This window comes from Scyliorhinus canicula, chromosome 2 (assembly GCF_902713615.1).
Source record: "Scyliorhinus canicula chromosome 2, sScyCan1.1, whole genome shotgun sequence".
Classification (NCBI taxonomy): Eukaryota; Metazoa; Chordata; class Chondrichthyes; order Carcharhiniformes; family Scyliorhinidae; genus Scyliorhinus; species Scyliorhinus canicula.
This window is the reverse complement of record NC_052147.1, coordinates 118933598-118948918: the sequence shown is the minus strand read 5'-3', so window position 1 is coordinate 118948918 and position 15321 is coordinate 118933598. Positions and strand designations below refer to the sequence as shown.

General features: G+C 47.2%; 1 protein-coding gene across 1 annotated transcript in view; it reads left to right on the top strand.

Moving 5' to 3' along the window:
* ryr3 (ryanodine receptor 3) overlaps nt 1–15321 on the top strand; it is a 500545-nt gene that overhangs the window by 176250 nt on the left and 308974 nt on the right. The window contains 5 exon segments of the mRNA XM_038785757.1: nt 2488–2592; nt 5928–6031; nt 6142–6225; nt 7359–7518; nt 11044–11191. Coding sequence (XP_038641685.1) covers nt 2488–2592; nt 5928–6031; nt 6142–6225; nt 7359–7518; nt 11044–11191 — 601 coding nt within the window.

Genomic DNA, 15321 nt, shown 5'->3' with positions numbered 1-15321 from the left:
CCAAGCTGGGAATCGAACCCAGGTCCCTGGCGCTGTGAACCAACAGTGCTAACCAATGTGCTACTGTGCCACCCATGAGTGCATACAATGAGGTAAAAAGTCACATCCCTCACAACCCGCTCTCATTTACTTTGCAGTGTTAGCCCCTCTAACGTTTTCTCCACCACCAACCCTTGACCAAAGCAGAAATGTGGGACTGGATTCTCTGATTTTGCGACTATGTCTGGAGGAAGCGTCTGGTCTTACGACTAAAACGTCGGCACCGCCCCCGCACAGATGCTCCATCTGATGGGAGGCTATCAGCCGTACCACGTAAAGTCTTACCTGCAGATACGAACGCAGATTGGCCGGGTCCGTGGCCACGCTTGCACATGGCGAAGGCCTGTGGCAGCTGCGTCATGCAATATGGAGCTGGCCGCGCGCGGACCTGGCAAATAGTGTTCCCCCTGTAACTCCCTCATCACCCCGGATTACCCCCCACCAGTCACCCCCAGCCCCCACCAAAACCCCCCCTGCCAGCAGTATGGGTCCTCCCCGCCCCCGACTGTGGCGGCGCTGGACACAGTCCGCCGCTGCCACGCAAGGACCCCTAAAGTTCAGAGGACACGCGACCGACACCGTGCCTGGCCTGGAGACAGTGAGTCTCTAATTTCGGGAAACCCTCTCTGTCTATTGGTGTGGCATTCCTTATTTCTGAACGATGAAAAATTGTGGGTAGAATTTTATGCTCTCTGCTGGTGAGCTTGGAGACAAGAAGGGAATTTAATTAGGCTGAATGGGTCATACCTAACCCCTGCCACCTTCCTGTGTCCATCATAGTTAACTTCTGGGAAAGATGCCCGTGATTACCTTATGAAGTGAGGACCTTGAGCGGAATTCTCCGACCCCCCGCAGGGTCGGGGAATCCCCCGGGGTCGGCGTAAATCCCTCCCCCGCCGTGGCCGGAATTCTCCGCCACCGGGGAATCGGCGGGAGCAGGAATCACGCCCTGCCGATCGGCGTGCCCCCCTGCGTTGATCGGCGGGCCCCCCGTGGCGATTCTCCGGCCCGCGATGGGCCGAAGTCCCGCCGCCGACAGGCCAATCCCACCGACGTGGTTTAAACCACCTCTGTGCCGGCGGGATTGGTGGCGCGATTGGGGGGGGCGCGGGGTAATCGGACCCCAGTGGGTGCCCCCATGTTGGCCTGGCCCGCCTACCGCGCATGCGCCGGTGGTGACGTCAGCAGCCACTGACGCTCCGGCACATGCACGGACTCACGCCGGCCGGCGAAGGCCTTTCAGTCAGCCCCGACGCCCAAAGGTCGTTGGCGCCAGTCGGCGGAGCGGGAGCCACTCCGGCGTGTGCCTAGCCCCTAAAGGTGCAGAGAATTTCGCACCTTTGGGAAGGCCGGACGCCGGAGTGGTAGGCGCCACTCCGCTACGCCGGGAACCCCGCCCGCCGGGTAGGGGAGAATTTCGCCACTTAAATGGCAAATTAATGGCCAGTTAAGGGCCTCATCCTGTCACTGCTGTTATCAAGCACTCTGTGCCTTTGATCAAGGGACTGGACATTGGTAATGGGCAGGAATGCCTGCTGAGGGATATCTCCTTGTCCTTGCTGCAACTCGCCTCCCTGTGACCTGTCCCCACCCCCCAACCTATGGTACCCTCCGTCCCCTCCCCACAGTTACTTCCCTGTGTCCTGAGTCGCTCTGCTTTCCTGAGGCTCTGGTGCCTATCCTTCCAGCAGCAGCCACATCCTCCTCAGTGGCGCACTGAAGCACAAGAGCTGTGGCCTCTGATTGGCCAGCACTTCTTGGTGGGCAAGACTTCCGCCCCTGCGGCCTTGATTCCAGGGAGGGCCCACTGCTATCCTCACCACTGCCTGATTGACTTGTGATTCTTTGGGCTTTCCCAAAAGTGTCTCTCGCTGACTCTGCAGACGGCAGGTGAGACCCCTGACACTGGAACAAGATTCTGCCCTATTAATCAGCAGCCTTCAATGCATTTCTACAACTTTCCTTTTATAGGGACTCTGTCGTTAAGGAGTGTAGGCTGCCTGGATCATGTGGTTTTTTCACAACATCACTCGGCCACCTGCAGTGTGCAGAGAACCACCTGCCCTAAAGTAGAGTTTGGGGCTGTGCGGGAGTGACGAGTAGCCAGGTTACCATTGGGGAAATGAGCTGAATTTTGTGTCCTACCTACCCTGTTTCAATGGGTGTGAGCAAATCACAAATCCCCATGCTCAATTTTTGCATTTGACAATTTAATGTACATGTTTTTTGAGGCATGAGCTTTTATTCTGTTGAGACCATACTACACAACACTTTAATTGTCAATCACAAATGTGAAACACCACTGAAAAATACGCAATGTCAGTCAGAATAAATTTCCACAAATAATACCGAGGCTGAGTGAACAAATTCCACTCTGAAAGCGGAAAATTTAATAATAATTCATGCTTCATGTTTTCAATTGCTCACTCGATCCTCTTGTCCATTCAGATTGTTTTGCCTTCACATCTTGAGAAAGTACAGAACAAACTGGCTGAAAACATTCACGAACTTTGGGCAATGAACAAAATTGAGCTCGGCTGGACATATGGGAAGGTAAGAAAGTTACTTGCTGGGGTGGCTTTATGAATCCATTCTCCCAGCAGGGAATGTAGCTGGCTGGAAACACAAGGATCCAACCAGAATGGGTGTGCAACATGTGCCCAAATTTCTAATGTTCACGCTTGGTACAACAACCGATATTTTTTATTTCTTTTAGAGTACCCAATTCATTTTTTCCAATTAAGGGGCAATCCACCTACTCTGCACATCTTTGGGTTGTGGGGGCGATACCCATGCAAACACGGGAGAATGTGCAAACTACACACGGACAGTGACCCAGAGCCGGGATCGAACCTGGGACCTCGGCACCGTGAGACTGCAGTGGTACCAATGAGCCACTGTGCTGCCCAACGACAGATTTCTACCCAACTGCGTCTTTGAAATGTATTTTTAAATCATGTGCTTGTTTCGTATGCCGAGTAAATGGTACACTATTTAGTTTGCTGAGGTCAATGCAAGATGTAAGCTGCAACTCAAACAAGATAATCTACACGGTGTCAGATTGCATTATTTTGTGACAATGACCTGTTCGTTTGCCTGTACGTTGTATTAAAAATAGGTGGATATAAAGTAATATTGTCGTATCGTGCCCTCAGCCACGGGAACAGAGATCAGCTGCAACATGACACTCAAATGTTTTTCTGTAGCAGTATTCAGTGGCATTAGTAAACTCAAGATTTGCTCTGTTTGTAGCTTTTGTGAGACTTGAGAGTTAATATTGGAATGGACATTTGCCTAATCCTTTTACTTGGGCATTGTCCCAACTATATGTGGCTGCACATGGGAAGCTGGTGGAGTAAGATTTATAACCAACGTGGAAACAATCTGATGACTCATAAATGGTGAAGGTTACAATTTGAAAACTTAGATGACGTTATTTGTTTTAAATAGGGGCTGAACTGATGCATGAACTGCAGGCTGATTCCAGTTATATCACTCTGAACCATTTCTTTCCCAGTATAATTTATTCTCATATGCTGGTTTTAGCCATTTCCACCAGATAGTTTCATTTAATATTTTTTCATATTTCATGGCGATGAGACAGTGATGGGTAAGACACGTGACATAACTGCAGTAAGTGTGTAAATGCAATCACTGGCAGAGAGAGGTTTGAACCTGAAATCACAGGCTGGATTCTTAGATTCAGGGACTATGTCCCCACGCCGTCGTGATTTTACGCCAGAAAAACTAGCATCAAACGGCCACATATTCACAGCCCTGCAGGGGGCCAGCAGGCAGCTGTTGTGGAGCTTGCAGTTGCTGATATGGCCCCCGCACTTCCGGGTTAGAGGTCGCGTATGCGCACGGCAGCGGCCTCCAGCAGCCTTGGTCCACCGTGCTCCATGGTGGACTCAGACTGCGGACCAGGACCGCCGAAATAATGCCCCCGACCGGCCGTGTGCCTGACCCAGACCACTCGCACAATAAAAGCCCAGTCCTGAATGAGACCCCCCCGCCTTCTGATCGGCCTGCCCACGACTGTGACGGCCCCAACTGAGTCCGCAGCCGGCATGCGATGTTCCTGAACGGCAGGACCAGATTAGATCCACGCCGTTGGGAATTCGACCAGTCAGGAGCGGAGAATAGCGGGGTGGGCCTCTGGCAATGGCCTCATGTGGTGGATACTCTGCGAGTACGCCGCTTTTTGGGGGGGCGGAGAATCGCCGAACCGGCGCCGGTCCCGATTTCATGCGGGAAACTGGATTCTCCGCCCCATCGCCGAATGCAATTTCGGCGTTAGGGTGCGGATAATCCAGCCCCATAGCTTGGGATGCTGGAAACAGTTTGCAGGTCAGACAATGTTGATGGAAAGAGCAGATGATGTGTAATACAAGCCCTTTGTCAAAAGGGTTAAATCAGTTCTGCCTAAAATTATCACATGAAAAATACCAGAAAGATACAGTTTTCAGTATCTGAGGAGGAAAAAGGAAAGGCTTAACAAGTCCCTCCAACAGAATTGGAAGCGAGAAGATAATCTTTTATCGTGTACAAGAAAACGAGAGGGGTGGGTAGATCTGAGGGAGTTTCGGGGCTGAAACGGCCTCCAATTTGTTATGATTATCACTGAGATCTTTTAAAGACTCCAAACCTTAGGTCAGACAAAAGCAATCAATCCCAGAATGGCTCCTTTCTGTGATAAAGAATTATTTGCCTGTATGCTTCATCCTTGGTGACCTGCTGCACCTTACATTGAGGATGGGCCATTAAGTGTGCTCATTCCCCTTTGGGACAGGTTCCAGGTCACAGAACTGTGACTGATGGAGAAGGACTCCAAGAATTTTAGACATGGCCAATTTAATTTGAAAGCTTTTCATTAAACAGAGGCACTGATTAAAAATCCAAAAATAAGAACAATATTCGTTTTTCACTCACTTTATTTCCCTTTCTGTACCCGAGATGATATTGAATTCACACACTCTACTTTACACTTCTGTCTCAGCTGTGCCTTGTTTGTAGTTCTTCAGTCTGATTGGTTCGGGAGATACACATTTTCTTGCTCTCTTCAGGTTCCCGATGCCCTGTTTGTTTCTCTCTCTGATGCAAACAATCTGCACTTCCGGCAACATGTGGTACAAAATATTTTTAAGATTTAATGGGCAAGGCCAAGTCTAACTAAAAACAAATGACATTAGATTCACACCTGCATCAAGTCATGATTCATTGGGCTGCCTGTGACATGGTACTGTGGTCCTCAACCCCCAGGCTATAAAATCAGGCTGGAGCCCGCCCATGATTCCTGCAGCTGTTTAACACCAGGAGCTGCATTTTGGTTGGAGGTCCCTCTCTCGGGAGGAAGTCTGCCTTAGAGAGCTGCTACAAAAATCGGTTAGGTGCACATGGGAAGGGGCCACTGCTGGGAGAACCTGAAGACCACCATGCCGAGGAGCCCAGTTAGTTCTTGGGTCTCTCCAGCCCAAGTTGGCAGGAAGGGACAACGGGGGTGAGGTTAGAAGCCAGGTTCATGAGTCTAGGAGAGGGCTAAAGTCATAATCTTGTGGGGAGGAATGCATCCAACGGGCCCAGGGGGTCCGCAAAGGAAGACTCCTCTCCCCCTACCCAATGTCCCAACACCAACCTGCACAGCTCTAGCTGTTGAATTTCCTGACTGGTATGGGTCTCCCCCTGCTGTGGGTTTTTAACCCACAACAGTGGGATAAGGCCATTAGGTGGCTCCTCTGTCCCCCACTTAACTTCAGGGGTTAGAGGCAGGTCGGTAGATTGACACCTGTTGGATTTTCCCAGTCCCCGTCTTCAAACCCACCAGTGGGGGAGTGGGTAATCCAGCCCATTGTGTTTTCTCGGTCTCACTGCCTGTGTTTTCTCTTTAGGTAAGAGATGACAACAAGAGGCAACACCCTTGTTTGGTGAATTTTGATAAACTACCAGAACAAGAGAGAAACTATAATTTGCAAATGTCCCTTGAAACTTTAAAGTAAGTACTAAACCCTTGTTCAGTATTTAAAGGCTTTATTACATCACTTGGCTTTCTATTTTCATTTTGCTGATGATGAGCTTAAGGGGTATATTGAAATGTCTTTGCAGGACCTTATTGGCTTTTAACTGTCACGTTGTTCACATTAAGCCAAAAGCTGAAGAAGACCTGCAAAGAATGAAACTTCCCAAAAAGTAAGTCAATTCCAATAGTAAAGCTGTTGTTGCTGAGGCTATCTGTTTGTAGAACTATCAGATGGCTCTTTTATATTATATATTGCAGCTCTTGGCCTCCATTTTTTTATTTATTCAGTAATTGTTTTGTTAACTTTTTGAAAATAATGTATTTAGTACCATTGATTGGACCAACTGGATTTCTTCGTAGTTCTATTTTATTCGCTAAACAATTTTTTTTCTCAAAGGTAGATTTTTCCGTGTGATTTACATCTAGAAATTCAGATCTAGACTCAGTAATCAGGTTACAAATGTGGAAACCTGACAATCGTACAGCAACAAAAATGGAGAAACAAATTCAACAGGTTACAGGAAAGTGGTGGATGGGAAGTTAAAAAGAACATAGGAATATCGGAGCAGGAGGATGCCATTCAGCCCCTCGAGCCTGCTCCGCCATTCAACTAGAGCATGGCTGATCTGCCTCACCATCATTTCCCTGCACTGTCTCCATATCCCTTAATATCTTTAATATCTAGAAATCTGTACATAGATATGTTGCATCATAAATAGTTGTGTTCAGGCCCTATCTCTCTCTCTATCGCTTCCGCACATAGCCACAACAACATAGAACACAAACTGAAAAATAATGCATCCGTAACTGACATTATTTTGAATAGAAACTACTTTTCCTTGATGTTCTACACTAGCCAAAGGAGAAGTTTTTTTTTTTCTTTTATAAATTTAGAGTACCCAATCATTTTTCCAATTAAGGGGCAATTTAGCGTGGCCAATCCACCTAGCTTGCACGTTTTTGGGTTGTGGGGGCGAAACCCACGCAGACACGGGGAGAATGTGCAAACTCCACACGGACAGTGACCCAGAGCCGGGATCGAACCTGGGACCTCAGCGCCGTGAGGCGGTTGTGCTAACCACTAGGCCACCGTGCTGCCCAGCCAAAGGAGAAGTTAATCATGATTTCAATCCTGAATCTACCTGCATTTTGCACAAAGCATCTTATCTATTTTAATAGGCTTGCACCTATTGGAGGCATTGATTAAATGTTTCTTGTTTTGTCCTACTGTTTAAAATATTTTGTTGTGGTTTGTTCAAATTTACTTGTAATTTTACCTATGCTGACTTTTGTTGGATTTTAGTTACATGATGTCAAACGGCTATAAGCCCGCTCCGCTGGACCTTTCAGATGTCAAACTACTCACTGCCCAAGAAGTTCTAGTTGACAAACTGGCAGAAAATGCACACAATGTCTGGGCTAAAGACAGAATCAGACAAGGATGGACCTATGGCATCCAACAGGTACTTATGATTCATAATAACTGAAGTGATAACTGAAGAACATCAAGTCCTGCTGTAAAAATACTTTGCCAGGCACACAATAAAATAATCTCATTGCAATAGGATTGCTAACTTGTTGAGATGTGTCCAGCATTTGCAAGGAATCGCATGGCACAGAAACTAAGACCAAATGAAACAAAGGAAGGGTGTGAGGTGTGAAACTCGTAACATACATGCAACATCCTCTGCTTGATCTTAAATTCTCAACAATATTTCAACATCATTAAAAATATTCTCGTGTGCCATGCATTATGTGTAGCACATCATTGTGCATTTTAGTGGAATACAATGAAGGCCCAGGTTGTGACCACAGCAGATGTTAATTGCTGAGCAAACCAAATCCTCGTGGGAAACATGTGTTATGGGCTTTTTTTTGTATTCTGAAAACAAGAAAATGTATTGATCTCAGTAGCAAGTAGTTCAGTAACGTTTTTTGGATGTAAAAAGTTAAAATTAAAGGGTTTATTTACCAACAGAAAAGAAAACTTAAACACACAAGATTACAGTTACATAGTTAAAACTAGCCATGGGGCAGCACAGTAGCATAGTGGTTAGCACAGTTGCTTCACAGCTCCAGGGTCCCAGGCTCGATTCCCGGCTTGGGTCACTGTCTTTGCAGAGTCTGCACGTTCTCCCCATGTGTGCGTGGGTTTCCTCCGGGTACTCCTGTTTCCTCCCACAGTCCAAAGATGTGCGGGTTAGGTGGATTGGCCATGCTAAATTGCCTTTAGTGTCCAAAAAAAGGTTAAGTGGGGTTACTGGGTTACGGGGGTAGGGTGGAGGTATCGGCTGGGGTAGCGGGCTCTTTCCAAGGGCCGGTGCAGACTCGTCGGGCCGAATGGCCTCCTTCAGCTCTATAAATTCTATGATGATAGTCTTACAAACAACACATTCCCCTCCCAAAAGACTCCATACTTGGTGGGATCCACAAGTAAAAATCTTCAAGGCAACACTTCCTTTCAGATTTTTAACTATAATAATCTAGTATTATTACCCAAGGTAACTTGCTGTAGCTTTAATAAAGGTATACCACACACCATCTCAAACCCGCTTGCACTCTGTTGTGGAAATCCAAGACTTCTGAACAAAACTGCTTTTTGACTGGCTTGATTGCATGGTTGGTTCAAACTGCACCTTCTCATAGTTCACCTCAATTCATTCCCCCCAATCTCATGTGCTTTAATTTTGCACAATAACCACTTATGTGGGACTTTGTCAAACACCTTCTGAAAATCCAAGTGTACCACATTGACTGGTTCCCCCTTGTCGACTGTACTGGTCACCACCTCAAATAATTCCAACAGATTTGTCAAGCATGATTTTCCATTCATAAATCAATGCTGACTATGACTGATCCTGCCACTGCTTTCTAAATGTTCTGCTATAAAGTCCTTGATAATGGATTCAAGCATTTTCCCCACTACCGATGGTAGGCTTACTGGTCTATAATTCCCTGCTTTCTCTCTACCTCCCTTTTTGAATATCGGAGTGACGTGATCTACCCTCCAATCTGCAGGGACAGTTCCAGAGTCTATAGAATACCGGAAGATGACCACCAATGCATCCACTATTTCCAGAGCCATCTCCTTAAGCGTCCTGGGATGCAGATTCTCGGGCCCTGGAGATTTATCCACCTTCAATCCCACCAGTTTTTCCAGCAACATTTCTCTACTAATATTGATCTCCCTCAGTTCTTCCCTCTCACCAAACCTTTCATTCTCCAACATTTCTGCGATCTGATTTGTGTCCTCATTTGTGAAGACAGAACCACAGTATGTATTCAATTGCTCAGCCATTTCTTTGTCCCTTATTATGCATACCCCTGTTTCTATCTGTAGGGCACCTACATTTCTCGTTACCGATCTGTTCACATATCTCTTTCTCTTCACATATCTGTGAAAACTTTTTGTGTCAGTCTTTATGTTCCCTGCAATCTTCCTTTTGTACTGTACTTTCCCCTTCTTAATCAATCCCATCGTCCTTCTTTGCTCCCAAATCCTCAGACCTATTATTTTTCTTGGCCAATCTGTATGTTTCTTCCTCGTATCGGATACTATTTCTAATTTCCTTTGTAAGCCATGGATTGGCCCACTTACCCCCTTTGCTTTTGTGCCAGCCAGGAATGAACAGTTGCTGTAGTTCCTCCATGCGTTCCTTGAATATTTGCCATTGTCTATCCACTGTCATCCCTTTAATTAACTCTCCCCAATCTATCAAGGCCAACTCACGCCTCATATCCTCATAGTTCCCTTTATTAAGATTCAGCACCCTAGTCTCTGAATCAACTACTTTAGTCTCCATCTTGATAAGAAATTCTATCATATTATGATCGCCCATCCCCAAGGGGTCTCGTACAGCCAGATTAGCAATGATTCCCTTTTCATTACACAGTCCCCACTCTAAGATGGCCTGCTCTCTAGTTGGTTCCTCCATATATTGGTCAAGAAAAACATCCCGTATGCACTCCAGGAATTCCTCCCCTACGGCATTGTGGCTAACTTGATTTGCCCAATCTATGTGAAGATTAAAATCACCCATGATCACCGATATTCCCTCGTTACATGCATTTCTAATTTCTTCTTAATGCCATTCCCAACCTCACCACTGCAATTTGGGGGTCTATTGCCCCTCAATTGGGAAATAAAAGAATTGGGTTCTCCAAGTTTATTTTTAAAATGGAAAAGTGTATTTCATAGAATTTACAGTGCAGTAGGAAGCCATTCGGCCCACTGGCTCTTGGAAAGAGCACCCTACCCAAGACCACACCTCCACCCTATCCCCATAACCCAGTAACCCCACCCAACACTAAGGGCAGTTTTGGACACTAAGGGCAATTTAGCAGGGCCAATCCACCTAACCTGCACATTTTTGGACTGTGGGAAGAAACCGGAGCACCCGGAGGAAACCCATCCATGCACGAGGATAACTCCGCACAGACAGTGTCCCAAGCCGGGAATCGAACCTGGGACCCTGGAGCTGTGAACAATTGTCCTAACCACTATGCTACCGTGCTGCCCAGATATAGATGTAGATATTTGAAAGAAAAATATTGAAAGGGTATGTGCAAGATGGACAGGCAGGCAAGCTAATGATTGTTCTTTTCGTGAACCCATACGGACAAGCTGGGCTTTCTGGCCTAAAAACAAAAAATGCTGGAAAACCTCAGTAAGTCTGGAAGTATCTGTGGAGAGGGAAACAGAATGTTTCAAGTCTGTATGACTCTTCTTCAGAGCTTACTCACCTGCTGCTGTGCTGTAAAATACATTAGTTTATAGCAATTACTGGTCTTGAGAGCTTTTAATAAGGAGGCTCGAGTGTATTTGTTTCAGTAAAGTTGAACTTCAACCATTGGGCATGTGCCAAAACATTCTTTTGTGTTTGCATTTTCAACTGGAATTTGTGGATTAGCTTGAAAAATTAGAACGCAAATAAATGCAGATATCTATCCAAAGTCTACGTGTTAATATTGCCTATCACTTCCTGCAGGATATAAAGAACAAAAGGAACCCTCGATTAGTGCCTTACAGCCTCCTTGATGAGCGAACCAAAAAGTCAAACAGAGACAGTTTACGTGAAGCAATTCGCACTTTAATTGGCTATGGTTACAATATTGAACCATCCGACCAGGAAACCGGTGGGTATAGTAACTACAGATCAGTGCATTCATTTAAGAACACCATGATACAAGACGGGAAATTGATAAAGTATTATAGCCACTACAGAAACAGCAGTCAGAGTTACTACAAAATTATATAAGACATTCCTGTAGTAAGGAGCTTTTAGGATTGATAATAATTGACTTTATTGGATTATCTGATAATGGTTGACTTTGTTGAATAAACATTGATTGTCATGGCTTTTTTTCTACGATTCTTCATTTGCTTAATGTGTGGCTGAAATTGCGGCCAGCTCTTCCCTTGGGTTACTTTGCTGTATATGGTGACTGCAATTTGTACAGGAGGTTTATTTGGTCGATGCTTACACACAGTTCTCTTGCCTGCCAACTGGGAAATTGCGCAGGACAGGACAGAATAAGATTTATTGTTAGAAAACAAGCAATTAATCTGCCCGTTGTTTTGGTGTGAGTCATAGGGAGGTGTGCATTGGGAAGTTGCTTTTGGGAAACCTGTTTCCTTGATGAAAAGTACACTTGTTTAAATTACAGCACCATTTCTGTTGCCTTTTATTCTGAAACTTGTATAAAATGACTTATTATGTTGACATTGCAATGATAAAATTTATCAATTTAAGAGCTGACTTTGCAGTACACAGCAGTGACAGAGAGAATCACCATCAATGATTTATCTGCTTCGAGTATCAAAATTTAAACCAGCACTGCACGATAAATTACCCTCCATGCCAAGCATTTGAGCCAGATATGTAGCATTTTGGATTTTATATTCTGTAAGAAAATTGGGAATTAGGATTTTGTGGGAAGGACCCTGATTTAATTTACAATGACTACTTTCCTCTCATTTCATTAACCCAGACTTTAAAGAGAACATAAATTCTAAATGTATCAGTTTCTCTTGCAGCTCATAACTCTGTTTTTGTCACGGTTTCCATATTTAAAACCATCACACACCACAAATCAAAATTTATAATTACCAGAGATTGTGATGTATAAGTCGACCTGATGTATGAGGCAGTCTAAATTTTTTGGTTCCAAAAATCCTGTTTTTTTTTTGTCATTTATTCAGTGTATAGGTCAACCACAAGATGCTGGGCGCGATTTAACGGGAAAGAAACAGAGTTGCATCTTGGGTGCATTTAGCAGGGAGTTTTTCAGCACCTGCAGCACCGTGAATGACCCTGCTTTCAAATGGGACTCTGATCTCTCACACTGCAGCCTCCAGACCCCCCACCCAACTTGCCTGTTAGGGGGTCCTCGAGTCCCACTACCCTCACCCCGCTTCAAAAGGACAGGACACCCTTCCCCCCGGGCCCAATCCCTGGCAGTGCCAACTGGGCATCTTGGCACTAGCATCCTAGCACCCTGACAGTGCCCCAGCCAGCCTGGTAGTGCCAGGGTGGTGGTGCCAGGGTGCCCAGCTAACAGTGCCAGGCTGGCAGTGCCAGGGATTATGCCCGGGGGTGTCCTATCCTTTTGAAGTGGGGTGAGGGGGGGGGAACTTGAGGACCCCCTAACAGGTAAGTTGGGATGGGGGGCATGTGGAGGCTGCGGTGGAGGTGATAGGGGAGATCGGGACAGCATTTTACTGCAGGAAATTAAGGTAAGGGCGGCCTCGACAGAACATTCCTCATTGAGACCCAAAACACAGAGTCCCGTTTGAAAGCAGGGTCATTGACGGTGTTGCAGGTGCTGAGAAATGCCCTGCTAAATGCGCCCATGATGCGACTCTGTTTCTTTCCTGTTAAATCGCACCTAGTATCTTGTGGATAAAAAGGGGGCGTTGACCTATCGGCTACATATATGCAAAAACAGGGGGGGGATTCTCTGGGAATCGGCAGGGCGAGCAGAAACGGCACAGTGGAGTGGCGGGAATCGAATCCTCCACACCTTCAGGGGCTAGGTTGGTGCCGGAGTGGTTTGCGCCCCGCTGGCTGGCGTTGAAGGCCTTTGGCGCCGAGCCAGCCGGAGCCGAAGGGAGTCCTCCAGCTGGCGAGGGTCTGCGCAAGAGCATCAGCGTCTGCTGACGTCATTCCCGCGCATGTGTAAGGGCGGGGGGGGGTTCACCTTCACACCGGCCATCGCGGAGGCTTACACGGCCGATGCGTAGGAATAGAGTGCCCCCAAGGCACCGGCCCGCCCGCGGATCGGTGGGCCCCGATCATGGCCCCCCCCCCCCCCCCCCGAGGACCCCGGAGCCCACCCGCGCCGCCAGGTCCCACCGGTAAGGGACCAACACCAATTTACGCCGGTTGGACCTGCATAGAACGGGCGGGACTTCGGCGCCGGAGAATTCGGATTCACGCCACAAAATTTAGACTGCCTCATACACCAGATTGACTTCTACATCACAATCTTAGGCAATTACAAATTTTGATTTATGGTGTGTGATGGTTTTTTTTTAATAAACATTTTATTGAGGTATTTTTGGTTTTATAACAACGACAGAATGAACAATGTTCGTACAAATATAAACATAGTGCAAAAGCAGTCTTCCTCCCTCACAGGTCCCACCTTTATTAACCCCCTACTCTAAACTAAACTAAACCTCCCCCCCTCCCTTTCCTGCTGACGGTTAATTTTCCCCAACGAAGTCGATGAACGGCTGCCACCTCCGGACGAAACCTAACATTGACCCTCTCAGGTCGAACTTGATTTTCTCCAGACAGAGGAAGCTAGTCATGTCAGTTCGCCAGGCCTCCGACCTTGGGGGCTTTGAGTCCCTCCAAGCTAATAATATCCGTCTCCGGGCTACCAGAGAGGCAAAGGCCAGAATGTCTGCCTCTTTCTACTCCTGGATTCCCAGGTCTTTCGACACTCCGAAAATCGCCACCTCTGGACTCGGTGCCACCCTTGTTTTTAACCCCGTGGACATGACCTCCGTAAACCCCTGCCAGAATCCCCTGAGCTTTGGGCATGTCCAGAACATATGGACATGGTTCACCGGTCCTCCCGCACACTTTACTCCAAAGAACCTGCTCATCCGCGCCACTGTCATGTGAGCCCGGTGAACAACCTTGAACTGTATCAGGCTGAGCCTGGCACATGATGCGGACGTGTTGACTCTGCTCAATGCGTCCACGCAGAGACAGTCCTCTATCTGTCCTCCTAACTCCTCTTCCCATTTGTGTTTCAGCTCCTCGATCTGCGTTTCCTCTGACCCCATGAGTTCCTTATAAATGTCCGAAACCCTCCCTTCTCCCTTCCACATTCTGGAAACTACCCTGTCCTGTATCCCCCTTTGGTGGTAGGAGTGGGAACGTTGAGATCTTCCTGCGTAGGAAGTCCCGTGCCTGCAGGTACCTAAACTCGTTCCCTCCCGTCAATTCAAATTCCTCCCCCAACTCCCCTGGGAAAGCTCCCCTCTATAAACATATCTCCCATCCTCTCAATCCCTGCTCTCTGCCATCTCCGGAACCCTCCATCCAGCCTTCCCGGGGCAAACCGGTGATTATTACAGATTGGAGACCAGACCGATGCTCCCTCCGCTCCCACATGTTTCCTGCATTGCTCCCAGATTCTCAGGGCCGCTACCACCACGGGGTTGGTGGAGTACCGTGCTGGCGGGAACGGCAGAAGTGCCATTACCAATGTCCCCAAACTAGTGCCCTTGCATGATGCCACCTCTACCCACTCCCACACCGACCCCTACCCCTCACCACGCACTTCCTAATCATGGCTATATTCGCTGCCCAGTAATAATGACTAAAGTTCGGCAGCGCCAGTCCGCCCTCCCCCCGGCTCTGCTCCAGCATCCCCTTTTTGACTTGCGGGGTCTTACCTGCCCATACAAAGCCAGTGATCACCTTATTGACCCATTTGAAGAAGGACCGTGGAATAAAGATGGGGAGACATTGAAACACAAACAGGAATTTCGGGAGGACCTTCATTTTCACTGTCTGTACCCTCCCAGCCAGTGACAACGGGAGCACGTCCCATCTTCAGAAATCTTCCTACATTTGGTCTACCAGTCGGGCCAGATTTAACTTGTGTAGCCGTTCCCATTCCCGCGCCACCTGGATACCGAAGTACCAAAAGCTTCCCCCATCCCACTCCAAACGGCAGCTCCCCCAATCGCCTCTCCTGCCCCCTTGCCTCGATCATGAACATCTCACTTTTCCGCATGTTCAATT